General features: G+C 39.0%; 1 protein-coding gene across 1 annotated transcript in view; it reads right to left on the minus strand.

Annotated features, from left to right (window-relative positions):
- GARNL3 (GTPase activating Rap/RanGAP domain like 3) overlaps positions 1-25,893 on the minus strand; it is a 149,304-nt gene that overhangs the window by 82,834 nt on the left and 40,577 nt on the right. Inside the window, exons 3-6 of the mRNA XM_003407721.4 lie at positions 12,565-12,664; positions 10,659-10,777; positions 4,083-4,147; positions 1,495-1,558 (exon numbers count right to left, since the gene is read on the minus strand). Coding sequence (XP_003407769.2) covers positions 1,495-1,558; positions 4,083-4,147; positions 10,659-10,777; positions 12,565-12,664 — 348 coding nt within the window. The remainder of the gene's footprint in view (positions 1-1,494; positions 1,559-4,082; positions 4,148-10,658; positions 10,778-12,564; positions 12,665-25,893) is intronic.

A 25,893-nucleotide genomic window follows, 5' to 3' on the forward strand; every position in this document is an offset into this window, starting at 1 on the left:
GGCTCACACCCAGGCTCAAAGAAGGAAAGGATTATGGATGATAACCTATATATGAACAAAACAAGAAAGGCATGACAGGTATTAGCATATTTGTAATTCTAATTTGTTTTTAAATTTCCTATAAAGAATTACTTTTAAGCACAGTATGGCTTAAAGCTGCTTAAAGTTTAACCTAAAACACCCACTTCTGTTTCAATTCCTTCTGGAACTGAGGTAGGACACAGTACTATTTAAAAAATTAATTTAATATTGTACAATTGCATTTATATAAAATATCCAGAATAGGCAAGTGCATAGAGACCAAAGTTTATTAGTGGTTATCAGGGGCTGAGGGGAGAAAAAATGGGAAGTTATTGCTTAAGGGGTACAGAGTTTCTGTTTGGGGTGATGCAAAACCCTTGGAAATGGACAGCAGTGACAGCACAACATGGTGAATGTAATTAACGTCACTGAATTATACACTTAAAAAGCAGTTAAAATGGCAAACTTTTTGTTATATATATCTTACCACAATAAAAAAAAATTAAAACAAAAGATATGGAAATTCACAACTCTATATATTTGGGGTAAACCGAGAGGCAATAACTTTGTTTTAAAAGCTGCCTGTATTTTACAGGTATGGAGGTCATCAGACTGCACATGCTCCCATCTACCCTACTCACACGGTTGGAGCTATTTCCTTAAAAAGCAAACGGAAGCACGACACGACGCTCCTCTGCTTAACGCCTCTCACTGGCTCCCTGCTGCTTCCTGGACAGAACCTGCCTCCCCAGCCTCTGCCCTGGTCACTCTTCCCTGTCACTGTACCCAACCTCTTGAATCCTAGCTTTGACGAACGACTGACATGCCACTAGTGATGGATGCATTTATAAGTCTCAAGAGATGGTTTCAAAGCTAAACGGATTGCAACTCTGAGACAAAAGTTTGCTTGACATTTTTCTGGTGAACTATTACTTAGTTATGACTCTATAAACTTTTTTTCTCCTAAGGCAAACTGCTCTTCCTTAACAGTAAGTCCTAAGAAAACAGGGATGGTTTTCTGGACACCTTTTATCCTCTATGGTACCCAACACAGTAGTCTACAAGAGTAAGAGCTCAATAAACACATTTTTGTAAAACTAATTTTTAAAAATCTCTTCCTCCTTCCACACAATTCTAGAGCACTCAGTAAAAGGACTGGCTTTTAGGCCAATAAGATCCTTCTGAACACATACCCTGTTGGTTCATGGATCGAGAACCATACAGTTCAGTGGTCTCCAAAATGACTACGCGTCAGGATCACCCAGGGAACTTTCGAAAAATACCGACTCCCAGGCCTTCCTCTAGACTGATGAAATCAGGATCTCCAGTGCTGGGTTCTGGCAAGACGGTCATTTTTAAAGCTCCACGGGTGACTGCTCTGAACCCTAGTCTAGGAATCACTGGAGATCTGTCAGTTTACTCTAATACTGTGGTAGATTTTATGCAGTTATGAAGCATAAAATTTTCTGTTACCTTTTGTATCTCAGGATGAAAAATTTCCCTGGGGCCTTTCTCAAATTTGTCCAGATTCATGGCACTGAAAGAGAATAGACAGAATGAGCTACAGTGTGGTAGAAACTTAAATAATGTGGAGCAAGTCTCAGTTCTTCAGAGAAATCTCCATCATTTCTCCTAGAAAATCAGGAATGGGTTTCCTGCAGTGCCTGGCAAACAACAAGAAACAAATCAACGAAGGAGTAATCAGTGAATACACAGGAGTAAGCAGTAATCAATGAATACACAGGAGTAAGCAAACGCCACCTTGTACTTTACTTATATAACTGTCCCCTTGTGATTCTCATATAATGAGGGAGGGAAAGAGCAACTGGGAGCATCTGTTTTGGGCAAGCTTGACTAATCTTCAAGATCCTTTTATTTATTAAAAAAGTGATTTATTGCTCTTTACATGTTAATGATAAAATGAGATGTGATTAAGGTTACCTGACATTTCTTTTTCTTTGGCAATTTTTTGCTGCTCAGGGCAAGGCTGTTCTTAACAAGACTTTTTTTTTAATTTAATTTATTTTTAAATTTAATTTTTGATTTATGTTTTTTTAATTTGGACAAGTTATGTAACTTCCTTGAATCTAAATTCCTCCTGAGGTAAAACAAGGAGGTTAAACTATGTAACCGCTAAGGCCCTTTTCAGGTAGGTTTCCAATATTTACAAGCGAAAGGTACAAATAATCATAGCTAATATCTATGAGATGGAATTGACTTGACAGCAATGGGCAGGCTGATGATGCCAGGCATTGAGCTAAACGCTTTACGTGAAATATCTCATTTAATCCCTATGAGGTAAGTACCATCTTATTCCCACTGTAAAGATAAGGAAATTGAGGCTCAGAGAAGTTAAATAACTGGACCAGGATAACAAAGCGGGTAAGTAGCAGAACCCAGGCTTATCTGACTCCATAGCATTTATATTTTAATTTCATCTTAAGTTTTCAAGTAGATGATCATAACAAAAGAAGCTAAAATTTTTTCTTCTATTGGCAGCAACCACAAAAGTTTTAATCTTCCACATCTTTAAAAATATTTTCTTGCCATAACTTGCTCTGGCTATTGGTGGTAGACAGAAGAGCTCAGGCCCTACTTGTATAACCAAATGAAATTTTAACAAAAAGAAATGCTTCATCTTTTAAACATAAACAGGAAAGGAGCTGGAGCAACTTCTTTTTTAGAGAAAAAAAGTTCAAAGAATTCTTAATACAAAATAACTCAAAGTATTTTATTCTCAAAGCAATTTAAGATTTATGGCCCCTTGGAAATAGCCAGATATTTCTGTGTTCAACACAACTGCTAACCTCTTTATTAGTGCTGTCTTAACTCAGGGTTCAGACTCCCAGGAGAAAAATCAGAAGGGCTAGGGCAGAGAGGAGAAACTCTGCAATCTGGAGACCAAATCGAGCTTGAAAATGAGATATAAAAAATTTTAGTTCTTAAAAAAAAAAAAAAAAATTTTAGTTCTTCATTTCAGTGCCCTTTAATCAGTATGATGCAATCCCTAACTGATAGTCAAGTCTGTCACTCTAAGAGACATTTTGGTATTACGTATCGTTCGAGAACACTGAAAACACCATCTACCAATACCACCCCCTCCACTGCCGTCGAGTCGATTCTGACACATAGTGACCCTATAGGACAGAGTAGAACAAAGAGTAGCCAAATAGAGGAAAATTCCACAAATAGAGAAAAATCTTCACACAGTATGGCATTAGTGGTCAACAGCCCTGGAGACACATGGGCTCAGGTTTAAATCCCAGCTCTGCGGTTTACTAGCTGTGAAACCTTTGTCAAATCCCTTTCTCTCTCTGAGGCTCAGATTCCTCATAGGTAGAACGGACATAATAATAGATGTGCTTCACAGAGCTGGTTTAAAGCATTTAGCACAGTACCTGACAAACGGAAGCTACTGTTATTATGATGTAACATCCTAGCGGGTGACAGAGCAACAGGCCCAACCTGAGTGGTGGAATTCCTCAGGGAAGGCTGCCACCCAAGCATGGGCAAGGGATGAGGGAGGCGGAAGGCGGGGGCATGAGAGGCAGCTAGGCGGAGAGCAGCCATATGTTTCATTCATTTCACTTTCTGTTTGACAAAGAATAAACACATTCTTCTCAGAGAAGCCCTTGCTGACATCTGGGTTTCTATTTCAAAGTAGAAAAATAAAGGAAAAATATTTCTTGATTTTCTTTACAAAACAAAAGTATTGAGCACATGCAAGGTGGAGAAAAAGAGCCGACAACTAATACAGTATGGAGAGATGCTTAAGAGCAGTGTTCCAGAATCAGGCTTCAGTTCCCCACACACTAGCTGTGTGATCTTGGACACATGCCTCTCTCTCTCCAAGCCTCCATTTCCTGAACTATAAAATGGGAAGCATAACAGTGCCTGCTTTATAGGGTTGCTGTCAAGATTATATGGGTAATGCACATCAAGCATGTAGCAAAACGTCTGGTACATAGCCAAGGCTCAAGAAAACAAAGTTAACATCAGAATGACCTTGGAGTGGGTGTGGTGGGGGTGGTTATAAAGGCTTACACCTCATTAGTACTCACCTTAAGATGGACTTCACAGAGAGAGTTTTTGTGGGACTGTAGGGAAGGCATATTTTCTGGGTACCCTGGAAAGTCAAAACGCCAAATGAGTGTGAAGTTCAGCAACTTCTGTCTCTGAAAGAGCCTCATCTGGCCATTTAAAAGAAACCCATCTCCACTCTTTCTCACTTTTCTTCAAGGGGCACATATATGAATAAACACACTCTTTGTTGGAAAAAGTCTTGCTCAGTCTTGAAAGCATCTTCCACCATTCCCCCTCCCCAACATTTATGGACTTAAAGCATTACTCTTCACGTACTGACTGGCTGGCCCTCAGTGTCTTCCACAATCCCCTCATCCCAACATTTATGGACCTAAAGCATTACTCTTCACGTGCTGACTGACTGGCCCTCAGCGTCTTCAGCGCTGCGGTGAGCAGGTGAGCCATCTGAACCAGATGAGAAGGGGATCTGGTCTCTGAGCCAAGAATCTGATCAGCCTCAAAGACCATAAGAAGAAAATAGTCTCCACATGTTCAACAGAGCCCAAATGTGCTGATGTCTCCAAGTCAAAAGCTTTTTGACCTAGAGGTTTTCAAAATTTGTACTTTTATATTTCTCTGTGTTTACTTATTTAAGGTCTGTTTCCTCCTTTCTAAGTGAGTATCCACTGTGACTGACTCATAGAAAGTACTCAGTAAATGTTTGTTGGATGAAAGGGAAAGAATGAAGGATTTCCTCAATGATTCAGTCCCACATCCCAACAAACTAGGACAGATGAGTGTCATTCTTTTTAAAAACTTCCAAAAAAGAAATGATACAGATTTATAATCCAAAAAAGATTTACACTATATGGTTATCAAAAGGGATTATTACTTAGTCCACATTTAAAATCTGCTTTCTAACTGTGACTAATAATAAAATTAGCATCTCAAATAGCTAGAAAAGGGTAATGACTTTTCTTGCAGAAAATAGGCGAAGAAGTAGATATGACTATTCTCTGGTTTTCAGCACACATGTGCTAACTCATCCGTTCAAGCTCTGAACGATGGTATCAGAGTGGAGTTTTTGACCCTTTTCAAGCCCAAGATCCCTTTGGATAAACTTAACTTTCATACCCTGGAGAGCCTGATAATCTCACCCCTACTCCAGGCCAGGGAGAAGTATGTCTTCCCAGTTAAGCATCAGAATTTGCATGAGATAGAGCCCTTCTTGGAAACCCTGGTGGCGTAGTGGTTGAGAGCTACAGCTGCTCACCAAAAAAGTCAGCAGTTCAAATCCACCAGACGCTCCTTGGAAACGCTGTGGGGCAGTTCTACTCTGTCCTATAGGGTTGCTGTGAGTTGGAACTGACTCAACGGCAATGGCTTTTTCGGGTTTAGAACGCTTTTTATGGGTTCTCCATTAGCCAAGGAGATGAAACCAGGCTTTCCCTTTTACAGTTTGTGCTACAGAGATATAAAATTTTTTCCAAGTATAAAAGAGTATTAAAATATGAACATACTTTTTCAAATCACACATGTTCCGCTAGTAAAACCTGAGTTACTTCTGTGGCCATCTTTCGTAGTAGTCACTTGTGTGGGAAGACAACCTGTACAGAAGATCTTGAAACTGACCTTCTTTCTCAACTCCTACTTTTTTTTTTTTCCTTATAAACACACCAATAGCAGTTTTAAAGAGAAGCCAAGGGCAGCGTCGGGGGGATGTGTGGAATAGCAGAAAGAAGGATTCAGATCTCTGCCTGGGTGACAGTAACATCTTCATGAGCTGCCCATACTGATGTGAAACCCAGAGCTCATGAGATTGTGGATGTATATTTTTCTACACCACAATATGGTAAATCTCCTTCTCCCCATCTCCTCCCTTTTGTGACTTTCCAGAGTCACTTTCCAGTTAAAAGGTTCTATGTTTTCTGGAAGAACCATAAAATGCATAGGTAAAGTATATATTAAAAAAAAAAAAAAAAAACCAAACCCATCATGTGTCTGCTTAAGCCAAGAAGTTCACCCCTCACCAGTATCATTTTCTGTCTTATAGTCCAATCCAATCCCTGTCTGAAGAGTTGGCTTTGGGAATGGTTCCAGTCTTGGGCTAATAGAGGGTCCAGGGACCCTGACCTCTGGGGTCCCTCTGGTCTCAGCCAGACCATTTAGTCTGGTCTTTTTATGAGCATTTGAGATCTTCATCCCACTGTTCTCCTGCTCCATCAGGGATTCTGTGTTGTGTTCTGTGTCAGGGCCATCACCTGGTGATAGCAGGGTACCATCTAGTTCTTCTGGTCTCAGGCCGATGTAGTCTCTGGTTTATGTGGCCCTTTCATTCTCTTGGATTCATATTTACCTTATGTCTTTGGTGTTCTTCATTCTCCTTTGCTCCAGGTGGGTTGAGACCAATTGATTCATCTTAGATGGCCGCTTGCTAGAGTTGTTCAGCTATATTTTTAACTGTTTTATAATCTAACAAAATGTGAACTCATGAGGGGTGGGGAGGGTTAAGTCATACACTTCTTTGGATTTCCCATAGCCTCCAGCTCTAGTTTTGGGCCAAGGGGTACTCTGACTCCTTCGGCCAATATTCTACTTTGATGTTTTCAGTTCCACATTTCCCTTTAGCAAACATTTACTCAGCCCTAGGCACATCATTTAAGGTGTAGCTAAGACACTTTGGATGAAGGCACCGGCAATTCTCAATAGGAGGAAACTAATACTCATTATGCCTAGTCCTGTACTGCCTTCACAGTGGTCCCTGAGGCTTAAATGGTGGGGTTTCAATTCCACCTCCTTGACTTTTCTAATACTGGCTAAGAATAATCCCAGAGAGTGCTCCTTGTTTGTCACATATTTGTATTCCTTCTGTCTGGAACACTCTGCCCCCTTCTTCTCCTCTTTATGGGACCAGTTTCTTTTTATCCTCCGGGTCTCTGTTTAAATGTCATCTCTTCAGAAAGCCTTACCTTATCTAAAGCAGGTCAACCATATCATTTTCTTTGTTTCCTTCATAGTGCTTAATGAAATTAGCAATGTAATAGAGACAATATCTTTGGCAAATTAAAATAAGCAGACACCCCCTACACCCCACATTTATCCCACCCTCTCACCTTCTTTCTGCCAGCACCTGGCAACCATCCCAGGTGAGGAGGCAGTGGCTGTTACTTCCAGAAGGAAGGAGATGTGACATTTAGAAAATCTATTCCAGAGCAGTAGAAGAAGTGGGAAACCTATACTTTCCTGCCTTGGTGGAAGGAGGGAAGAAAGATAACAGGAAAGCTGAAGGGTTAGATGCCAGAGTTCTTGGCATCTAACTAAGTGTTCAGAACCCAGAGGTATTCTGAGTGCAGGCCTTGAAAGAAGAGATGCTGCAAGTACATCAAATAAGACCTGGAGGTACCTAAGAATATTTGGACTAGAGGCCCACTTCCTAGGCACAGCCTTCCACAGGAATCTTGAAGTCCACATAGCACCTATTTTAACATGGTGAGGGGTAGTAACTCAGCAGCTGTGAGAATCCATGACCAGAAAGATTAGAGCCTTGGGTCTGAGGCAGTGTTCCTGCCTTCTCATATATGACTCAAGGCCTGCAGGAACGTGTCCCAGTGAGCTTCTGATAGGCTCAGAGACTAGGAGAGACCGCAGACCAGGTCAAAAAGTTCACAACATGTAATGGCCATAACAAGGGGCAAATCGTTGAGACTATGAATTTTAGAGACAGATGCTTCCCAGTGACCCAAAAAACCAGAGGGGCCAGTTATATTTCTGCAGCTGCTAGTTCAGAGACCAGACCAGCCACTCTATAGCAGAAACCAGCAAAAACCTGAAGGGCTCCATGTGGATCCAAGGTCCTCATCTGTCACCATGAAATTTTATAAACCCTCTCCCCACGGCACCAAACATTAGCTTCAAGAGGAAAATGAGGAGAGGGAAAAATCTGAAAGACTGATTGTTTGCCCAAGAGAGACAAAGTCATCCCAAAGAGAATGTTTAATCCAGAAGAGACTGGGATACTGTAATTAGCAAACAAAATAAATAAGTTTAAAAAAAAAAAAAAAAGTAGGCCAGAAAACAGCCTGCCTGGTGCAGAAGATAAGAGGTTCTGAACGAAGGCACTGTCACTTCTTAATGGGTGAATAATGAGAAAAGACTATCATGCATGCACTTGAGAAAAAACTGGCTCACAATTCTCTGATGCTCTTTTCTAAAACTGTTGCACAAACTTTGCTTCAAGGACAGCTATGTTGATGGCAATACTGACCCCAATTACTGTGGATGGGGAAGGGGGGAAATGCCAAAACAATTTTGCACAAGATAATTCATGAGTAAGACCTAAATCTATTTTAAATAGATTTTTACTTTAAACCTGATTAGAAAAAGGAAAATTTCTGGATCATAACATGGAAGTTTATATAAATAGAGACAGTATAGCACACAGTTTAAGCTAAACTTTGGTGATATTCATTAATTAATTCAAGAAATACTTATTGAGCTTCTTACGTGCCAGGCACTGGGCTAGGTGGTAAGGATATTAAGAAAAAGCAGACATGTCCCTACTTTCATGGAGCTCAAAGTCTAGGGAGCACGAGTCAAAAAAAATTACATATATAACTAATGATTTACAAATGGTGATAGCTCAGGCATTCAGACCTGGGTTCTGGCCTGCTACCTACCAGCACATGGCTTTCGCCATGCTATTTAACCTTCCTGAGCTACAATCACCTCTACTGAGATAATGCATTTGGAGGACTTAAACACCAGAAAACCAAAACCGTTGCTGCTGAGTCGATTCCAACTCATAGTAACCCTACAGGACAGAGTAGAACTACCCCATAGGGTTTCCAAGGAGCGCCTGTAGACTGGAACTGCTGACCTTTTGGTTAGCAGCCATAGCTGTTAACCACTATGTCACCAGAGTTTCCTTGGAGGACTTAGTGCCTGGCATATAGTAAGTGCTCAAGGAATGCTTATTATTTCTATTACTTTATGTACACTCTTACTTTATTATTACTATTCTTAATCTTTACAAAAATTTCCTAACCACAGTTCACTCTGTAGTGGTTCCTGGAAATTTTTTCTGGGCTTTTTGAAGTTGTTTTACTGCTATGTATGTGTACATGTATGCATACATGTGTGTGTTACTGTTTTTTGCTTTTGTTTTTTCTTTACTGTTTTGTAAAGTTTCTACATTATTTTTTTCCTAAAAAGATCTACATAACAATTTTGGATACACTATGTAGCTGAGATAAAAATCAGCATGCAATTATTAAAATACTGGGTTTCAGCAAACATACCCATAAAATGGAACTACCAGACAAAATGACTAACATTTTCTAAGTGTGGTTTTATTGCTTCACAATCAAACACTGTACTCACCAATTCAAGATTAAAACGTTTATCCTTTAGGCATCTAATCGGTTTAAGATTTGATGATTTGGGACACTGCATAAATGTGGATTTTCAAACAAGATCTCATTTACTGTAATGAGATCTTCAATCCTCATCGTACTGTAAGCTATAGCCTGGTACTTTCTCTGTCTTACAAAGAAGAAAATGAGGCTCAGAGGGCATAAGCGATTTTCTCAAATTCATGCAAAATGAATCTGTTATTGAGGTAATTTAAACCTAGTTTGCTCGACTCCAAACCGTTTGCTTTTCCTGGTGCACTACAGTGTCTCTAAAAATTCTCCCAGAAGCAAAGGAAAAAAAAAAACAGCAAGAGAAGAAAATAATGAGAAGAGATTAAAAGGCAGAGATTGAATACAAGAATCACTAAAAAAGAATTTAGAAAACAGAAAAAGAAGCGACGAAAATGAACATAAGGAAATTTCCTGAGCTGAAGAAATACTTGCATCTCTAAGTTGAAAGGGGTTCCTTTCAACTCCTTGGCCTGAACTAAGTGTTCAGAACCCATTAGAAGCAGAATACTTGCCTTGTTGAGTCTACAGTGGTTTTTCTAACCTGGAAAATCGATCAAAGGGGATTAACCTAAAATTTTAGAAGCACAGCTGATTCAGTGGTGGACTGTTTGTGTGACTCATGGAAACAAGAGCACCACATGGGCTGTACCCATACAATATTATTATATTCTTCTAATAAATTTTCTTTTAGTTGATGATGAGCCTGTACATCTGTTTCAGTATTAGAAACACTAAGGTTAATGAATTAATATACTCTCTCTCTCTCTATTTTTTTATATAAATTATAGTCCTGTATTCCCAGAGGGTAAAGATTGAGGGAAGTGTGTATGTCTGATTAGTGCCTCACAAAGTGAAAAAACCCAAAACCAAACCCATTGCCGTCAAGTTGATTCTGACTCATAGTGACCCTACAGGACAGAGTAGAACTGCCCCGTGGAGTTTCTAAGGAGCGCTGATGCATTTAACTGCAGACCTTTCAGTTAGCAGCAATAGCCCTTAACCACTATGCTACCACTAGGTTTAGCTGCTTTAAATTCAGAGTCTGAAGGTCCTACCTCTGAACAGTATAACCCTGGAATATCCAAACTCAAAGAACCTCATAGAAAAAAGCTTACCTGAGCCACTCGGCAATGATGCTAATTAAACTCTGGAATGGTAATGAAACGCCAAATGCAAGCCAAAGTTACTTACTGTTTTCCGCCAAAGAATAGCACGGTATTGAGGGACACGCTGATTGTTCTGGTCAGAAAGGGTCACAGACAAGAAGAAGGGGCTCTTCTCTGCATCATTTCCAATGTAATTCTGATGGACTGGAAAGGAAACAAGTTTAGAACAGTGAGAATGAAGCTGGTTCTTCTAGTCACAGGAAGCAGTGGACACTTTGGTGAGACCCAGCCCTTTCCGCATGATCAGGGAACAATAATCCCAAGCCCAACTCCGGATAGAACCTGATCACTCTGCATTAATCACACACACCCATTCTCCTTGCCAATGACTGGTTCTGGAATGAACATGTGATGCAATTCTGGCCAATGAGACAGGAGGTGAAATCTGCCAAGTGAGTTCTACAAAGATTTCTTCACTCCTAAAGATGGCCCTCATATTCCTCTGGACATGGTAGTGTCTAGAAGTGATGCCTGGAATTGCTACAACCTGAGGTAAAGTTCCCACACTAAGGATGGGGAAGCAGAGAAAGAGAAAGAACTTGGGCCCTTGATGACATCACTAAGCTTCTGAATCTACCAACCCTGGGGCCAGCCTGCCCTCTGGATTTCTTGTTATGTTTCTTATTGCTTAAGCCACTTGTGGTGGAAGGCACCGTTTTTCTCTGTAGTTACCTCTGTGTTCCAGGCACTATGCTTTCAAGCATCTTGGGAAGATACCCTTCCCGCTGATTTTTTCCTTTATAAATGCTTCCACATTCTCTCCCACCCAAATAAATTATGTTTCGTCAAATAAACGAACTTCTAAGAATAATATAAAAATCATATTTTTAAAAAAGATATCATTTGGGTCTAATTTCCATTTTATAGCTCGGTCATTGTATTTTCTACAAACAAAAGCATTAGCCTGATAAGCAGTTTCTCTCATTTCTAACCTGGCAATAGTGATTATTCTTCTTTTCCCAACATCTTGTGTCACTAAGTTCTCCCCTGTTTCACCTTTGCATATATGCTCACTTGATCCCTTTACTTTAAATGTACATAGCTATTAATGACTGAGGTCTTGCTATGCCAAACACTAAGATTAGTGTTTTTCCTGCATATCTCATTGAAGGTTCTCTTCAAACCTTACTAGGTAGGTACTAGTAATACCCGTACTTTATAGATAAGGAAAATGAGTCTTAGAAAAGTAGACAGTAACTAGTCTAAAGGCCTATGTTTAATAATGGTATAACTAGGGTTCAAAACCATTCTATAAGCTCTGTGAGGGCAGGGACCATGACTGTATTCCTGTTGCTCTACATAGTACCTGGAACAGAGTAGGTGCTAAAAAAATACTTGTTGCTGATGAATGAATGACACCAGAGCCTACAGTCTAATGCCTCTCTAGTTCTTTATTAGGTCCTGAGATGAGGGAACCAACACTCTGCCTCATAGCCTTGAAATAAGTATTTAGAACCCACTATAATGTGCTGAGTCTGAAGTTGTTTTTGCATCTGCAAATTCTTCTCATCTTTTAAGTCACTCATTAAGATGACTTCATGCAGGCTAAACATGAAAACAACTGCATGAAAAAAAAATTACAAGAAAAACTCTTAGGGCTGAAACTCTGAATAGAATCTTTTAATTTACAAAGCTTACTACTGAATTTGGAGTGACACAGCCTGTCATTAGTATCTCTAAGTTGGCTCATTTCACTGCCATCGAGTGGATTCTGACTCATAGCGACTCTATAGGACAGAGTAGAACTGCCCCATAGAGTTTCCAAGGAGTATCTGGTGGATTTGAACTGCCGACCTTTTGGTTAGCAGCCGTAGCACTTAATCACTATGCTACCGGGGTTTCCTTCACTCATATAGGGCACCAGAAATTATATCATCACAATTTTCACTTTGAATGTCCTTTCTTTCCAACCACTATAATGGCATAATTACCTTGTCCTAAAAAATACTTGAAATACCATCTGGTGTGGTATTCTGGGTTCTCTAAGTGCACATCTGTTCTTCGCCAAGTACCTGGCAGAGCAGTTGCATTCTGTAATGGAACAAAGTTATGCCATTAAGAGGCTTATTCAGAAAATAAACAAGAAGTTAAACAGCTGGCAATGAACCAGAAGCCAAAGAAGCAGAAAAATCATTGTTTAAAGTGTATAAGCAAGGGCCGCAGCTGTATGTTCTCATTAGGGAAGATGTCCAGTCTAAGTTTACATCACGGAGGCATTCTGGAGGTTCACAGGGTATTGGAAAAAGGACCAAGTGAATCAGTGAGTCCAGCTATTTCTAACTTGGTTTGAGTATAAGGTACCTCTCTTTCTGGTCCAAAGCATCCACAGTATTTGGGAGCTGGTGCCCTCAAGAAGAGCCCTTTCTGCTTGTTACGCCTGTAATAGGCACATTTCACCTAGAATACATCTCTGCAGCATCTTGTTCATATTCTTTGTAGAATCTAAAGAAATGATTATAAAAATAATGAATGCAGAAATTATGGAGACATATCAGGAATAGTCTGAATCTTCAACCCAAAGGTAAATCAGTATTAATGTTTTGTTATAGTTTCTTCTAATTTTTTTCCTACATGTATATACATATGGATTTTTTTCTTACCAAAACAAATATACAGTTTTGTAACTTACTTTTTTCCACTTAATATATTTTTCCATGTCAATAAATGTATGTCTATAATTTATCTTAATGGCTATATAATTTTCTATTATATGGACATATTTAATATTTAACAATATTGGACAATTAGGCTGCTTCTAATTTTTTGTTACTGTGCATACAGTTGTGACGAACACCTTTTAATCCCACATTTGCATACTTACCTGTCCAATTATTTCTTTAGAATAAATTCTTCAAAGTTGCTTTGGCAAAGACACGTGCATTATTAAGGATCTGCTACAGAATGTTAATCTGACATCTAGGAACACTATAGTGCAAAATTATAGTTCCACCAGCAATGGGTGAAGGTTCCCCCCTCCCTATACTCTTGACATTTAACCTTTGCCATTTAACGGCAAAAATGTAAGTTCAATGTTGATTTTTATTTGTGCTTTTTTGCATACCAGTTTCACTGAACATTCTCTTCATATTTTCACTGACCGTTTACAAATCTTCTCATGAGTTACCTGTTTACATTGTTAGTTTTCTGATCACAGTATTTGTTTTCTTAATGATTTATTTATTACAGATAGGCTTTTAAACAGATTGCAAAAATTTACTTAAATTTTTATTTTTAAACTTTGTCTATGCACTTTTGGCCACATGGATGTCTTAAATGCTACATAAGCAAATTTCTCCCTTTAAGGCCTTGCCCATTAGCGTCATTATATTAAAAAGCCTTCCATATCTCAGTATTATAAAACTATTCATCTCTATATTCTTCTACATGTTCGATGGTTCCACTTTCATATTTCACTCTTTAGTCTATTTAATATTCATTTCGATGTGTGCCATGAGGTAAGGACCCATTTTTCCCAAAGCTTATAAAATACGTTATTGAATACTCTGCCTTTCTCCACCTTTATTGGACATTAAATGCTTTTACAGTAAATGTCTGAATACCGGATGATCAGGGCTGAGGCTGTGTTAGATAACAAGTTTTCTGAATTATTGGCTGTTACTCTATTGAAACTTCACGGACCTCTATGCTGTACCATGTATATTGTTGTTGTTGTTAGTTGCCGTGGGGTCAATTCTGACTCATGGCAACCCCATGTGTGCAGAGTAGAACTGCTCCATAGGGTTTTCAAGGCTGTGATCTTTTGGAAGCAGATTGCCAGGCCTGTCCTCAGAGGTGCCTATGGGTGGGTTTGAACTGCCAACCTTTTGGCTAGTAGTCAAGTACTTAACTGTTTATACTACCCAGGGATATGAGACAGACTATTGGAACATACTTTTCTGATTTTGACATGCCTCTAGTGATTTACTAGGTATCTGTGGTCAGTTGCTTTATCATATTGAAGAAGTTTCCTTCAGTTCCTAGTTTATAAAGGTTCCCCCGACCAGGAATAATTATTGAATTTTATTGAAAGCTTTTTGGCAACTATTGAGAGAATAGGTTAAATGGGTGGGAAATCAAAGTAATGTAATGAATTATAGTAATAGCTCTTCTGATCCTGAATGGTTCTTAATTTTTAGAATGAACCCTACTAGATCATTCTTTTAATACACTGCTAGATTTAAAAAAATAACATATATCATATTTGTTGGTGAGATGGGTCTATAGGGTTTTTTTTCCCCCTGTATGTTCTTCTGTCATGCTTTCAGGGTATGTTACCTTATAAAATAAATTAGGAAGGGTTCTGTCCTTGTCACGGCTCTGGACATTCACTGAAAGAGCTCTGTGTGGCAAGGATTAGGCTAAGCATTTTATATGCATTATCTCCATAACCACCATCACCAACTTTAGGAGACAGATTCTATTTTATCTCCTTATTTTCAGATGAGGAATTTGAGGCTTAGAGAGTTTAAGTTTGCCGCCTAAGATTGCAGAGATAATAAGAAATAGGGTTGGAATTGAAAACAGTTCCAAACAAACTTACTTGTTTGGTTTTGAATTTTGTTTTTTTAAATGATTATAATCATCTTCTGTGTCCTTTTTTTTATTTCCAGTCTTTTTCATCTAGCAAAGAGTAAAAATATAGGTCAAAATTTCTTAATATTACACTGTGATTTTATAGAATTTTTAAAACTCAGCTACATATATATATATGTTAATTCTGATCACATACACATATAGCTGAGTTTTAAAAATTCAAGAAAAAATATACATCTGATACAACTTTTCATTTGGAAATAATTTTAAACTTATGTAAAAGCTGCAAGAGTAAGAATACTGCAAAGAACACGTGTATACCCTTTACCAGATTCACCTTCCTTTACCATTTAACTCCATTTGCTTTATTATTTATTCTCTCTCCACCTCTCTCTACACACACACACACACACACATATAATATTTTTTCTGAACCATTAGAGAGTAAGATGCCTACATAACAGCCCATATTCCTAAATACTTCTGAGTGTATATTCTCAAGAATGGGGATATTTTCTTACGTAACCTCAGTATAGTTTTATCAACTTCCATAAATTGCACATTGATACAATACCTTAATCTACCATCCATATTCCAGTTTTGTCAAGGGATTCAACAATGTCCTTTAAAGCATTTACCCCCCTTAAGTAGAGGATCATTTAATTGTCATGTATCTTTAGATTCCCTTAATTAATTTGGAATATCCTCACAGACTTTGTCTTTTACGGCATTGATATTTTTGAAGAATATAGCCCTCCTTCCTCATTTTTTAAACATCATTTTGGGTTTTTCAGATGTTTCCCAATGATTCAATTCAAGTTATGCATACCTGGTTGGGATACTATAAAAGTGATACTTGTCCTGCTCAGGTTATCATCTTTCAAGATGTACACCTGCCCCTCACTGGTGATGTTAATTTTGATCACATGTTCAAGATGCTGCCTTTTAGTTCTGACCTTTTGGTGTTTGTTTTGATGACTCCACAAGAGCAGATAATAGGATTTTGTTCCCTGTAGAATTTCTGGAAGATTCGTTATTAACAGCTATTCATTTTATAACCATAAACTGTTGGTAGTACTCCTAGTCCACAGTTCTTTCCACTATGCCACCAGGCAACGTGCAGCTGGGGCACCCACCCTGAGGTCCACCAGGCAGCTTCCACATCAGCTGACCAGACATAGGTGGGGTCCAGCCAAGGAACTTCAGCCCTAGCCAGTCAGACTCCAGAGTGGTTGGTGTCATGGTCCCAAGTCCCTGGATCCTAGAAAGCATCAGCAGAGGCCTACTGACTTCTAGCTCACCAGTACATTTAAACCTCTGGTGCCCCCTAGCTTGCAGGGACATAGACAGGTTTCAGGTAGCAGTGCCAGCTCTAAGCCCAGTGCTTGTCAAATTTGTTAAATGCGCCCTCTGCTCCACTCTAGACCTCCTAATCAGGATCCCTGAATGGGACCCGAGAATCTGTGTTTTAATAAGTATCCCAGGTGATTCTGATGAATAATAAACTTTGAGAATCAATGCTGTATACCAGGGGCCCTAAAAGAATCTGAGGCAGGGGGCATGAACTTGGATGGAGGAATAAAAACCACCTTTATTTACCCGAACTGCTAATTGAAAATTAGAGTTTCATTCAATCATGAATGGATGTAAAAAATTACAATAAAATTACCAGTCCTGGTAACCATGTCACCACCAGAAATCACATATATTTTCAGAATGCATTACAGTAATTGCAGGTATCTAGAAAGACTGTTTACACTTTTCACTGCTTCAAAATTACAATAGTTATTTGTAAAAATGGCGTAACTGGGGCGTCTGACCTCCTCTAACTTCACAATGAGGGGAATCACCATCAACATCAGTTCTAGGCTGATTCCTATGAAGCGGAGGTCAGGTATACCTCTTCTCTCCAACCTTTTTACCAATTCTGATACCAGCTGTCCCTCCCACGATGCTCTCTATTTCTTTGCTGGGTTCGATAATTCATTGCAGTGGCCACACAGAACTCACAGACCATACTCACAGTTATGGGGTTTATCAGAGGAAGTAACAGGTTGCAATTCAGGATCAAGAAGGACTCAGGATACAGTTCTTCCATCGGACAGCCTCTTCTAAGCTGTGCCTACAGGCAGGCCTCTCTCTGGCTCTCAGCCTCTTGGCCTGGCCTCTGCCCTACTCCAGAGAGCATTACAAAGCTCTTCAGCTCCACCAATAAGTGCCCAGAGGCATCCTGCTCCACCAGTAACCCTTGGGCCTGAAGGCACTCAGCTCTCTAGCTCTGTGGGTGGGCAAGCCTAGCTCTGCCAACAAGTGCCTGGAGGTACCTCACTCCACCAGCAAGCCTCCTGCCTGAAAGCACTCAGCTTTCTGTCTCACTCCATGGGCCCAGAAGCCCATCATGCATCCTCCTGCTGGTCTCCTGCCTCTGTTGTTACTGTTTCCCTGCTGCTACTTCTCGTTGTTATAGCTCTCTCTCTGTCTCCTGGGTCTGGGAGGTTCTCCGTGCAGGGATCCCGGGTCTAAAGGATGTGCTCCACTCCTAGCTCTTCTTTCTTGGTAATAGTATAGGCCCCCTTTCTGCCTCTGGGATGGTTTGTTTTAAGCCTAGCAGATGGCAAAACTGACCAATCACCTCTTCAGGGTTCCATACACCTTTTTTGCATGGTCCTACCCCACAAGAGTGCCATGCACCTTACATGCATTATTAGCAAGCTATCCAATCCCTTTGGTAGACCACAAGCACCTCATTTGCATAGCCTCCCTCAATCATTTGGTGGGAGTTACAAGACCATGGTGAGAAAGGCTATATAAAAGGGATACATCACACCACATTATTAGGCCTGTTGCTGGATTTTGGTATTTAATGCATTAATTAAAAAAAAAAAGGCATACATATTACTTTACTGTAAGTTGGTAACTCTATTTCAACATAATTGTTTTCCTTGATAATCCTACGTATTTTATTTTATGAATTTGAAAACATCCTGAGAAGGGGTCTACAGGCTTCACCAGACTGCCAAAGGAGTTCAAAGGCATAGAAAATGGCCCCCCTACCCTCGGCCTGCTGATGCACTTGAATCTGCCTGTCTCCCTCCAAGAGGCTGGAACAACTGCTGCAATGGGGAGGGGCAAGATCCAGCACAGGGTCTCAGGGCGAGAGACAGGGCTCTGGTTGGTGGCATGCCACAAACCGTAGCCAGTACAAACTGTCAATTATGAGTTTTTTTAATGATTAAAAAATAACCTATTTAACTTTCATCTTCATTGAATACTTAACTAAAGTGGAAGAAAACACCTAACACCAAAAAAGTTGTGAGTCTCAAAGAGCAAAATATTTCCTATCCCTTGTTAAACGCATACGATGAGATGTAAGGACAAGAATACACACAGGAAATGACAAAAAAAAAAAAAAACAAATGGATAATGAGCAAAAACCCTCTGCCCAGGTTCTCAGAGGAATGACTGAAAATGAGCTCCAATTTCTGATGATATGCCTGTTCCATATGGGTGGAAGGGGCAAGGCCCATCCTGCATGCTGGCTTGCAGATGAGAGCCAGGGGTTGTCCTATTTCTGGATACTATTCTGGTTTTCTGATTATTTCTGTTAGGTTTTATTTGTGCTTTTGCTACAAACCTAATAAGTCTGGCTCTTCTTTCTGTTAACATAAGCATAAAATATAAAATCCAATTCTTCTTTGAAAAGCAATCTTAATTTTATTATAACTTAAATCTGCCTTCAAAAATATTTTTACGTATTTATTTTTATTGAGGTCTGCAAATATTAAGTGTGCAGCTCAGTTATTTTTTTGGATATGAATACACCTTTTTTTTTTTTTTAACCACTACCTGGATCAAGATATAAAACATTTTCAGTACCTAGAAGGTTCTTTTCCCAGTCAATACCCATAGTACCTCCAAAGGTAACTGCTATCCTGACTTCCATCACCGTGGATTAATTTTACCAGTTCTTCAACTTCACAGAAATGAAATCATACTGTGTGTATCCATTTGAGTCAGGCTTTTTTTTTTTTTGCTCAATATTATGTGTGTGACATTCATCCATGTTATCGTGTAGTAGTTAACTCTTTTTCATTGTGGTAGTCCATAGTATAAACACTATAAATTATTCATTTTAAGTTGATGGACATTGGGATTGTTCCTTGTTTTGGATATTAAGAACAAAGCTACTATGAACATTCTTATGTCTGCCTTTTGGTGGACATAAGCAGTCATTTCCTTTGGGTATATGTCATGGATTGAATTGTGTTCCCAAAAAATAGTGTATCAATTTGGCTAGGCCATGATTCCCAGAATTGAGTGCTTGTCAACCATTCTGTCATCTGATGTGATTTCCTATTTGTTGTAAATCTTACCTCTATGATGTTAATAAGGGGAGATAGGTGGTAGTTATGTTAATGAGGCAGGACTCAGTCTACAAGATTGGATTGTGTCTTGAGCCAATCTCTTTTGAGATATAAAAGAGGAAAGCCAGCAGAGAGATGGGGGACCTCATACCAAGAAAGCAGCACCAGGAGCAGAGAGTGTCTTTTGGACTCAGGGTTCCTGCGTGGAGAAGCTCCTAGTCCAGGGGAAGATTGATGAGAAGGACCTTCCTCCAGATTGGAGACAGAAAGCCTTCCCCTGGAGCTGACATCCTGAATTTGGACTTTCAGCTTACTAGACTGTGAGATAATAAATTTCTCTTTGTTAAAGCCATCCACTTATGGTATTTTGGTTATAGCAGCACTAGATAACTAAGATAGTATACATCTAGGTACACAGAGGATACAAATGTTCTGTTTCAGTAGATACTGCCAACAGTTTTCTAAAGGGGATGCACCAATTTACATACCCATCAGCAATATATATGAGAGTTCCAATTGCTTCATATTTTCTTACCAATTCTTAGCATTTTAGTCCTTTAGCAATTTTGGAGGGGGTGTAGTAGTTCCTAATCATGGTTTTTATTTGTAATAAAATCCTAATTACTTTAAGGGTGACCTATTTTACAAAGGATTCCAGAGATACAGAAACCCCATCTATAGCAGTTTAAGGTGACAATGAAACAGGAATACATTATTTATTTGATATCAACAAGAAAGTTAGGAGGAAATACTCTTTTTTTTTTTTAAACAATTACATACACACACACACACCAAGGAGCTGTAGCATATTTTATCCTCACAAAAATGGTTATCCCCAAGTAAACCAGTTGCTGTCAAGTTGACTGTGACTCACCACGACCTCATGTGTGTCAGAGCAGAACTGTGCTCCATAGGGTTTTCTTTTTTGTTGTACTTTAGATGAAGGTTTACAGAACAAACTAGCTTCTCATTAAATAGCTAGTATATAGACTATTTCGTGATATTGGTTATTAACCCCACAACATGCCAACACTCTCTACCTTCTTGATCTTGGGTTCCCTATTACCACCTTTACTGTCCCCTCTCATCTTCCAGTCCCTGCCCCTGGGCTGGTGTGCACCCTTAGTCTCATTTTGCTTTAGGGGTCTGTCTAATCCCTGGTTGAAGGGTGAATGTCAGGAGTGACTTCATTATTGAGCTAAAAGGGTATCCAGGGGCAATACTCTTGGGATTTCTCCAGTCTCTGTCAGGCTAGTAAGTCTGTTGTTTTTTTTTTTTTTGTGAGTTAGAATTTTGTTCTACATTTTTCTCCAGCTCTGTCTGGGACCCTCTATTGTGATCCCTGTCAGAGCAGTCAGTGGTGGTAGCCGGGCACTATCTAGTTGTACAGGACTCAGTGTGGTGGAGGCTGTGGTAGTTGTGGTCCATTAGTCCTTTGAGGAGGAAGTATTCTGATGAGTATATTTTCCAGATAACTGAAGTTTAACGTGGCAAATATCTACACTTATTTTATGCCCTTTTAGGTAAACATTTACTAAAAGGTATTATGGAGAATAATGAACTCAAATTCTTCTTGCTGGAGACATGCCTGTATACGCCCACAGTGTTGAATGAGTCCTGAAACTAAGAACTCCTGAATCATTTCTACATCAAATTCCACAGCCCACAAAAGCTCCTTGACGCCTCATTATCTTTTCTATGGGACGTGAAACAGGAAGACTGACCCTGTCCAATATATTTTCAGAAAAACTTAATGAAAATCCATATATAATTCTGATCTTATCTGAATGTTCTCTAATATTGGATGTTAAGCAGGGCTCCACATAATACAAACACCCAGAGTACAGTAGGATTGTAGTTTTATATAATGCCTATGATTTCTCATAAAGTCTCTTCAAGAGTGGGTTCAATAAATTAATTAATGTATTGAACTGATTTTACTCCAGTTCATAGGTTACACTGCTGAGATAAACATTGGTAGTAAGGAATATAGATTAAAAAAAAATAAACTAAAAATTTTTAAATTATAAATGTAAAAGCGAATATATAAGCTGATTGTAAAAAAGTGAAACCACACAAAAATTAAGATCTTTTTCTCTCCCCCATCCTCCATGCCCCAATCCACACTTGCTTTCCCTATTATAACCATATTATCAAATTGGTTTGGATAGTCCCAGATTTTTTTATGCATTTACAAAGATGTGTTTTATGTTTATACACACACACACACACACACATATATGTGTACACACACAAACACATATACCCACATATGTTTTCATAAACAGGACAGTAGTGTAGACATTACACTGAAACTTGCTTTTTTCATTCAAGAAAATATCTTGAAAATCTATGTCAGTACATATAGATCTACTGTGTTCTTTTTAACAGTGACATAGATTCCTGTCTTCAAATTAAAAGTTTCAAGTGAATATAGACTTACAAAATATGTAAGCAGTATAGAAGAACATAAAGTAGAAAAATAATTTCCTCCAACTTCTTTCCTGACCTCCCATTTCCATTCTCCAGAAGCAATTACTATTAAATCCTTATGTATCCTTTCTGAAAATTTTTTACATATTCACAAGCATATTTAACTTTTTTGTTTTTAAGGAAATGGGATGGTATACAAATCATTTTAGAACTTGTTTTTATGTCTAACACTATATCTTAAATATTGTTCTATGGTAGAACATATACCTCTTATAATTTTATTTTAACTTAATAATAGCTACTAAGCATTTCATTACATATTAACGTACCATAATTTATATAACCATTCCTCTACTGGTGGAAATTGAGGTTGTTTCCAGTTTTTGCTATCTTAGATAATGTTACAATATACATCCTAGCACTAGAACTGCTAGCCAAATGGTATGTGCATTTTTAATTTAGAGGTTATTGCTAATCACCCTCCCAAAAGACTGTAGCAATTCACATATTCTCTAACAGTATATAAGATAATCTTCCCCATGCTAAGGAAGATAGATTTGTAAAAAGCTGAAAGACTGTCCCCTCTGCTATACCATATACTAATTGGTACATACAAGTGAGTTGTAAGGGAGGTCTCCAGTGATCCACCCTAGGGTCACTTTCATTTTAATTAATAATTTGAACGAGCGCACAGATGGTAGGATAAGTACATCTGAAGATGATATAAAGCTTCTCAGTGGGTTAGCTAATAAGACAGGTGACAGAATCAGGATGTCAAAATAAGAATCTTGACAATTAGTAATTACGGGGCACACCAATGAGATTAAATTCAATGTGGACAATGCAAAGTCCTACACTTAGGTACAAAATATAAACTGCGCAGGTACGGGGTGGAAAAGCCCAGCTGCTACATACTGAGGTTCAACAATGTTGAGTCAAAAACTAGTAGGCGGTAGAGCTGAGATTTGAACCCAGGTTTTTTGATTCCAAAATTGTCTCTACTATAGCATGATGCCACCTCATAGCCAAAGAGTAGCACATGTGACAAAGACTGGTGGGAGAAGGGTTAGTATGTTGTAGGTTCATTATGAGTTGTCAGGCTTCATACACAGAGGTACAATGTCCCCAGCAAGGAAGGAGACAAACCTGTTCTACTCTGTGGCTGTCTGGAGGCACCCAGAGCACTGTGTTTGATTCTGAGCACTTCCGTTTAAAAAGTTCATTAACAACCTCACATGTGTCCAAGGAACAACAACAAGGGTGATGATAAGTAGAACTGATTGCCTGTCTTAGGAGAAAAAACAGGAGACGTTTTCAAATGTTTGAAGGCTTAATCAGATTGAAGAGGGCTCAGACTTACACTATGGGGCTTTGGAGTATATAAGTAGAAAAGGTGACTAGAAAATATAGATAGATAAATTTCATTCAATGGAAAAGAACTTTCTAACAATTAGGGATGCTGAAAAAATGGAATTAACTGCTTTAGTAAGTAGCAAGTTTCCCATTACTGGATGTATATTCAAGCAGGGACTGATCAACAGACTGTTAGCAAGGTTGTTGTGGGGATTCACACATTGGGAGGGGATAGGCCTAGATGAACACTAAGGCAGTGCTACCAAAGGTATGGCCCATGGATAAGTACCAATTCACAAACTGTTTCCCAGTTCCTGACAAGGTATACAGGAATTGAGAAAAAGCATTTAGAAACTTGCACAGCAATTTGACATTACTATGACACCTAAGTACGTGCTCGGCAGATTTGTCTCGTTAAACAGAGTCCACACCAACGTAGGTATTATCGAATTTCTGGTAAATTGCATGAGGTAGGCACTGCATACTACTCCTACATAGAAGGACCGCAACAATTGGAAATAAAAAAGCGGGTCCTTCACTACATATAGTCTGAAAAGCATCACACAGAAGCCTCATGGTGATGTCCCTGGTGAGGCCTTCTCTGACCACCTTATCTAATGGAGGGTTCTTCCTGTTACTTTGTAGCATGGCCCCTGCCCCTGTTTGTTTTCTCCATAGTAGTTACCACAATTTGCAGTTATTCTATGTATTTGTATGACTTATTTATTTGCTGGTTTCCCTGCTAGTCTGTAAGTCCACGAGGGTGGGACCACAGCAGTCTTGTTCGTTGCATCATCAGTGTTTGCCAGCCTGGCACAGAGGAATGATTCCATGAATTTGTGTTGAGTGAATAACTTGTTGTATCACATGAAAATACTCCCGATATATAACTTATGTTTTTGGTAATGGCAGGCCGCCCCCACTGAAAAAAACTAAAAGTACTAGAAAAAATGTTGAAATCATCTCCTTAAAAGCAATGAAGACCTTATAAGATAGTAAATAATCACCAGCCCAAACTGAAAGGCAAGTAGGAACCCGGAGAGGTAAACGGAGCACAGGAGCCCTTCCTGACTTGAGGGAATTTGCCAATCCTAGCAAAAGCGAACTTAAGATTTGATGATCTCTCAGGGCAAGAGGGAAAATAATCAAATCCCAGGACTCACTGAAGTAGGTAAGTCTAATAGGAGACACATCCCATATTAAGGTGGAATCCCAAAGGGCTACACACTCAGGGTCAGGGTGATCCAGAAGAAGCCACCTCCACCTCTCCCTCCACCACCAAGGACTGCAAGGAAGGTTGCCACAATGCTGAGCAGAGCTCATTGGGGGAGTGTCTCTGAGGTGTGGAGACCACAAGCAAGCCATGGCAGCTCCAGCTTTCACCACCTGGGTGGTTTAGAAAGCCTCAAGCTGGGAATTTGGTTCAAAAGTATCTGACAAAAGCAAACGCAAATCCTTTCTGAAGAAAGGCAACTCATCCTAAATGGCACATTATTCCTAAAAATCCTTTTCTCAAGAACAACAAACAGCACATAATCACGCAACCACACACACAAAGAAACACAGTACACCAAGGGCATATACCAGCATGTACTAAACAAGAGATATAGATCCACAAAAAAGTCACATACCAGCATTGTCAGTTACAGATGATATAACCAATTAAAAAAAAAATTGACATTATCTTAAGTGAACAGTAAACTATAATCAAGCAACTTTGGATTAGTCAATAGTTTTTTTAGATATGACACCAAAAGCACAAGCAAACAAGAAAAAATAAATAAGCTAGACATCACCAAAATTAAAACTTTCGTGTTTCAAAGTACACCATTAAGAAGATGAAAAGACAACCCACAGAATGGGAGAAAACTTTTACAAATCATATATCTGATAAGGATCTAGTATCTAGAATATATAAAGAATTCTTACAACTCAATAATAAAAGGATAAGTAAGCCAATAAGGAAGTTACTTTACAGCTTCATATAGTTTGTCCATGGGTTTGAACATTTGTAAGCAGCTATATTGAGTCTTTTAATGCACTAACTACTTTAACTCAAAGCAAGCCATTTTTTCTCCTTTGGGTCTTGGTTTCCTCTAAGGTCTTTTAAGGCTGTGTATTAACACCGGCCAGGAGCTGTGAACTGAAGACCATCAATATGAAACACAGCCAAGGTGTTCCAACTGAGCAGTAACGCTCAGTAGCTTTGGTAGAAACAAGATCTAAAACAGAATGTGAGCCTTGGTATCATATGTCCCAGAGAAGCAATCTGAGACAGAACTATGTTTTGAACACAACACACTGTAATGATTTGTGAAATCAATAATTCCACCAAATGGTTCCAAAGAGGTTAAATGAACTGCCCAAGGCCACGCTGCTGCTAATAAATTGTGGAACCGTGATTTGAAGCCATACAGTCTGATTCTAGAGCAGTGCTTCAAATCGGTTCTTCTCAGTTTAGGCATAGCCAAGGAAGTGAAACCAGGACAGATCCGAATTTTTAAAATTTGGGTAAACTGGAATAGTAACCAGAATGAGAAAAATTATGAGCCAAAGCCCTGCTAGAAACCTAAAACC

Source organism: Loxodonta africana, chromosome 9 (assembly GCF_030014295.1).
Source record: "Loxodonta africana isolate mLoxAfr1 chromosome 9, mLoxAfr1.hap2, whole genome shotgun sequence".
NCBI classification, from domain to species: domain Eukaryota; kingdom Metazoa; phylum Chordata; class Mammalia; order Proboscidea; family Elephantidae; genus Loxodonta; species Loxodonta africana.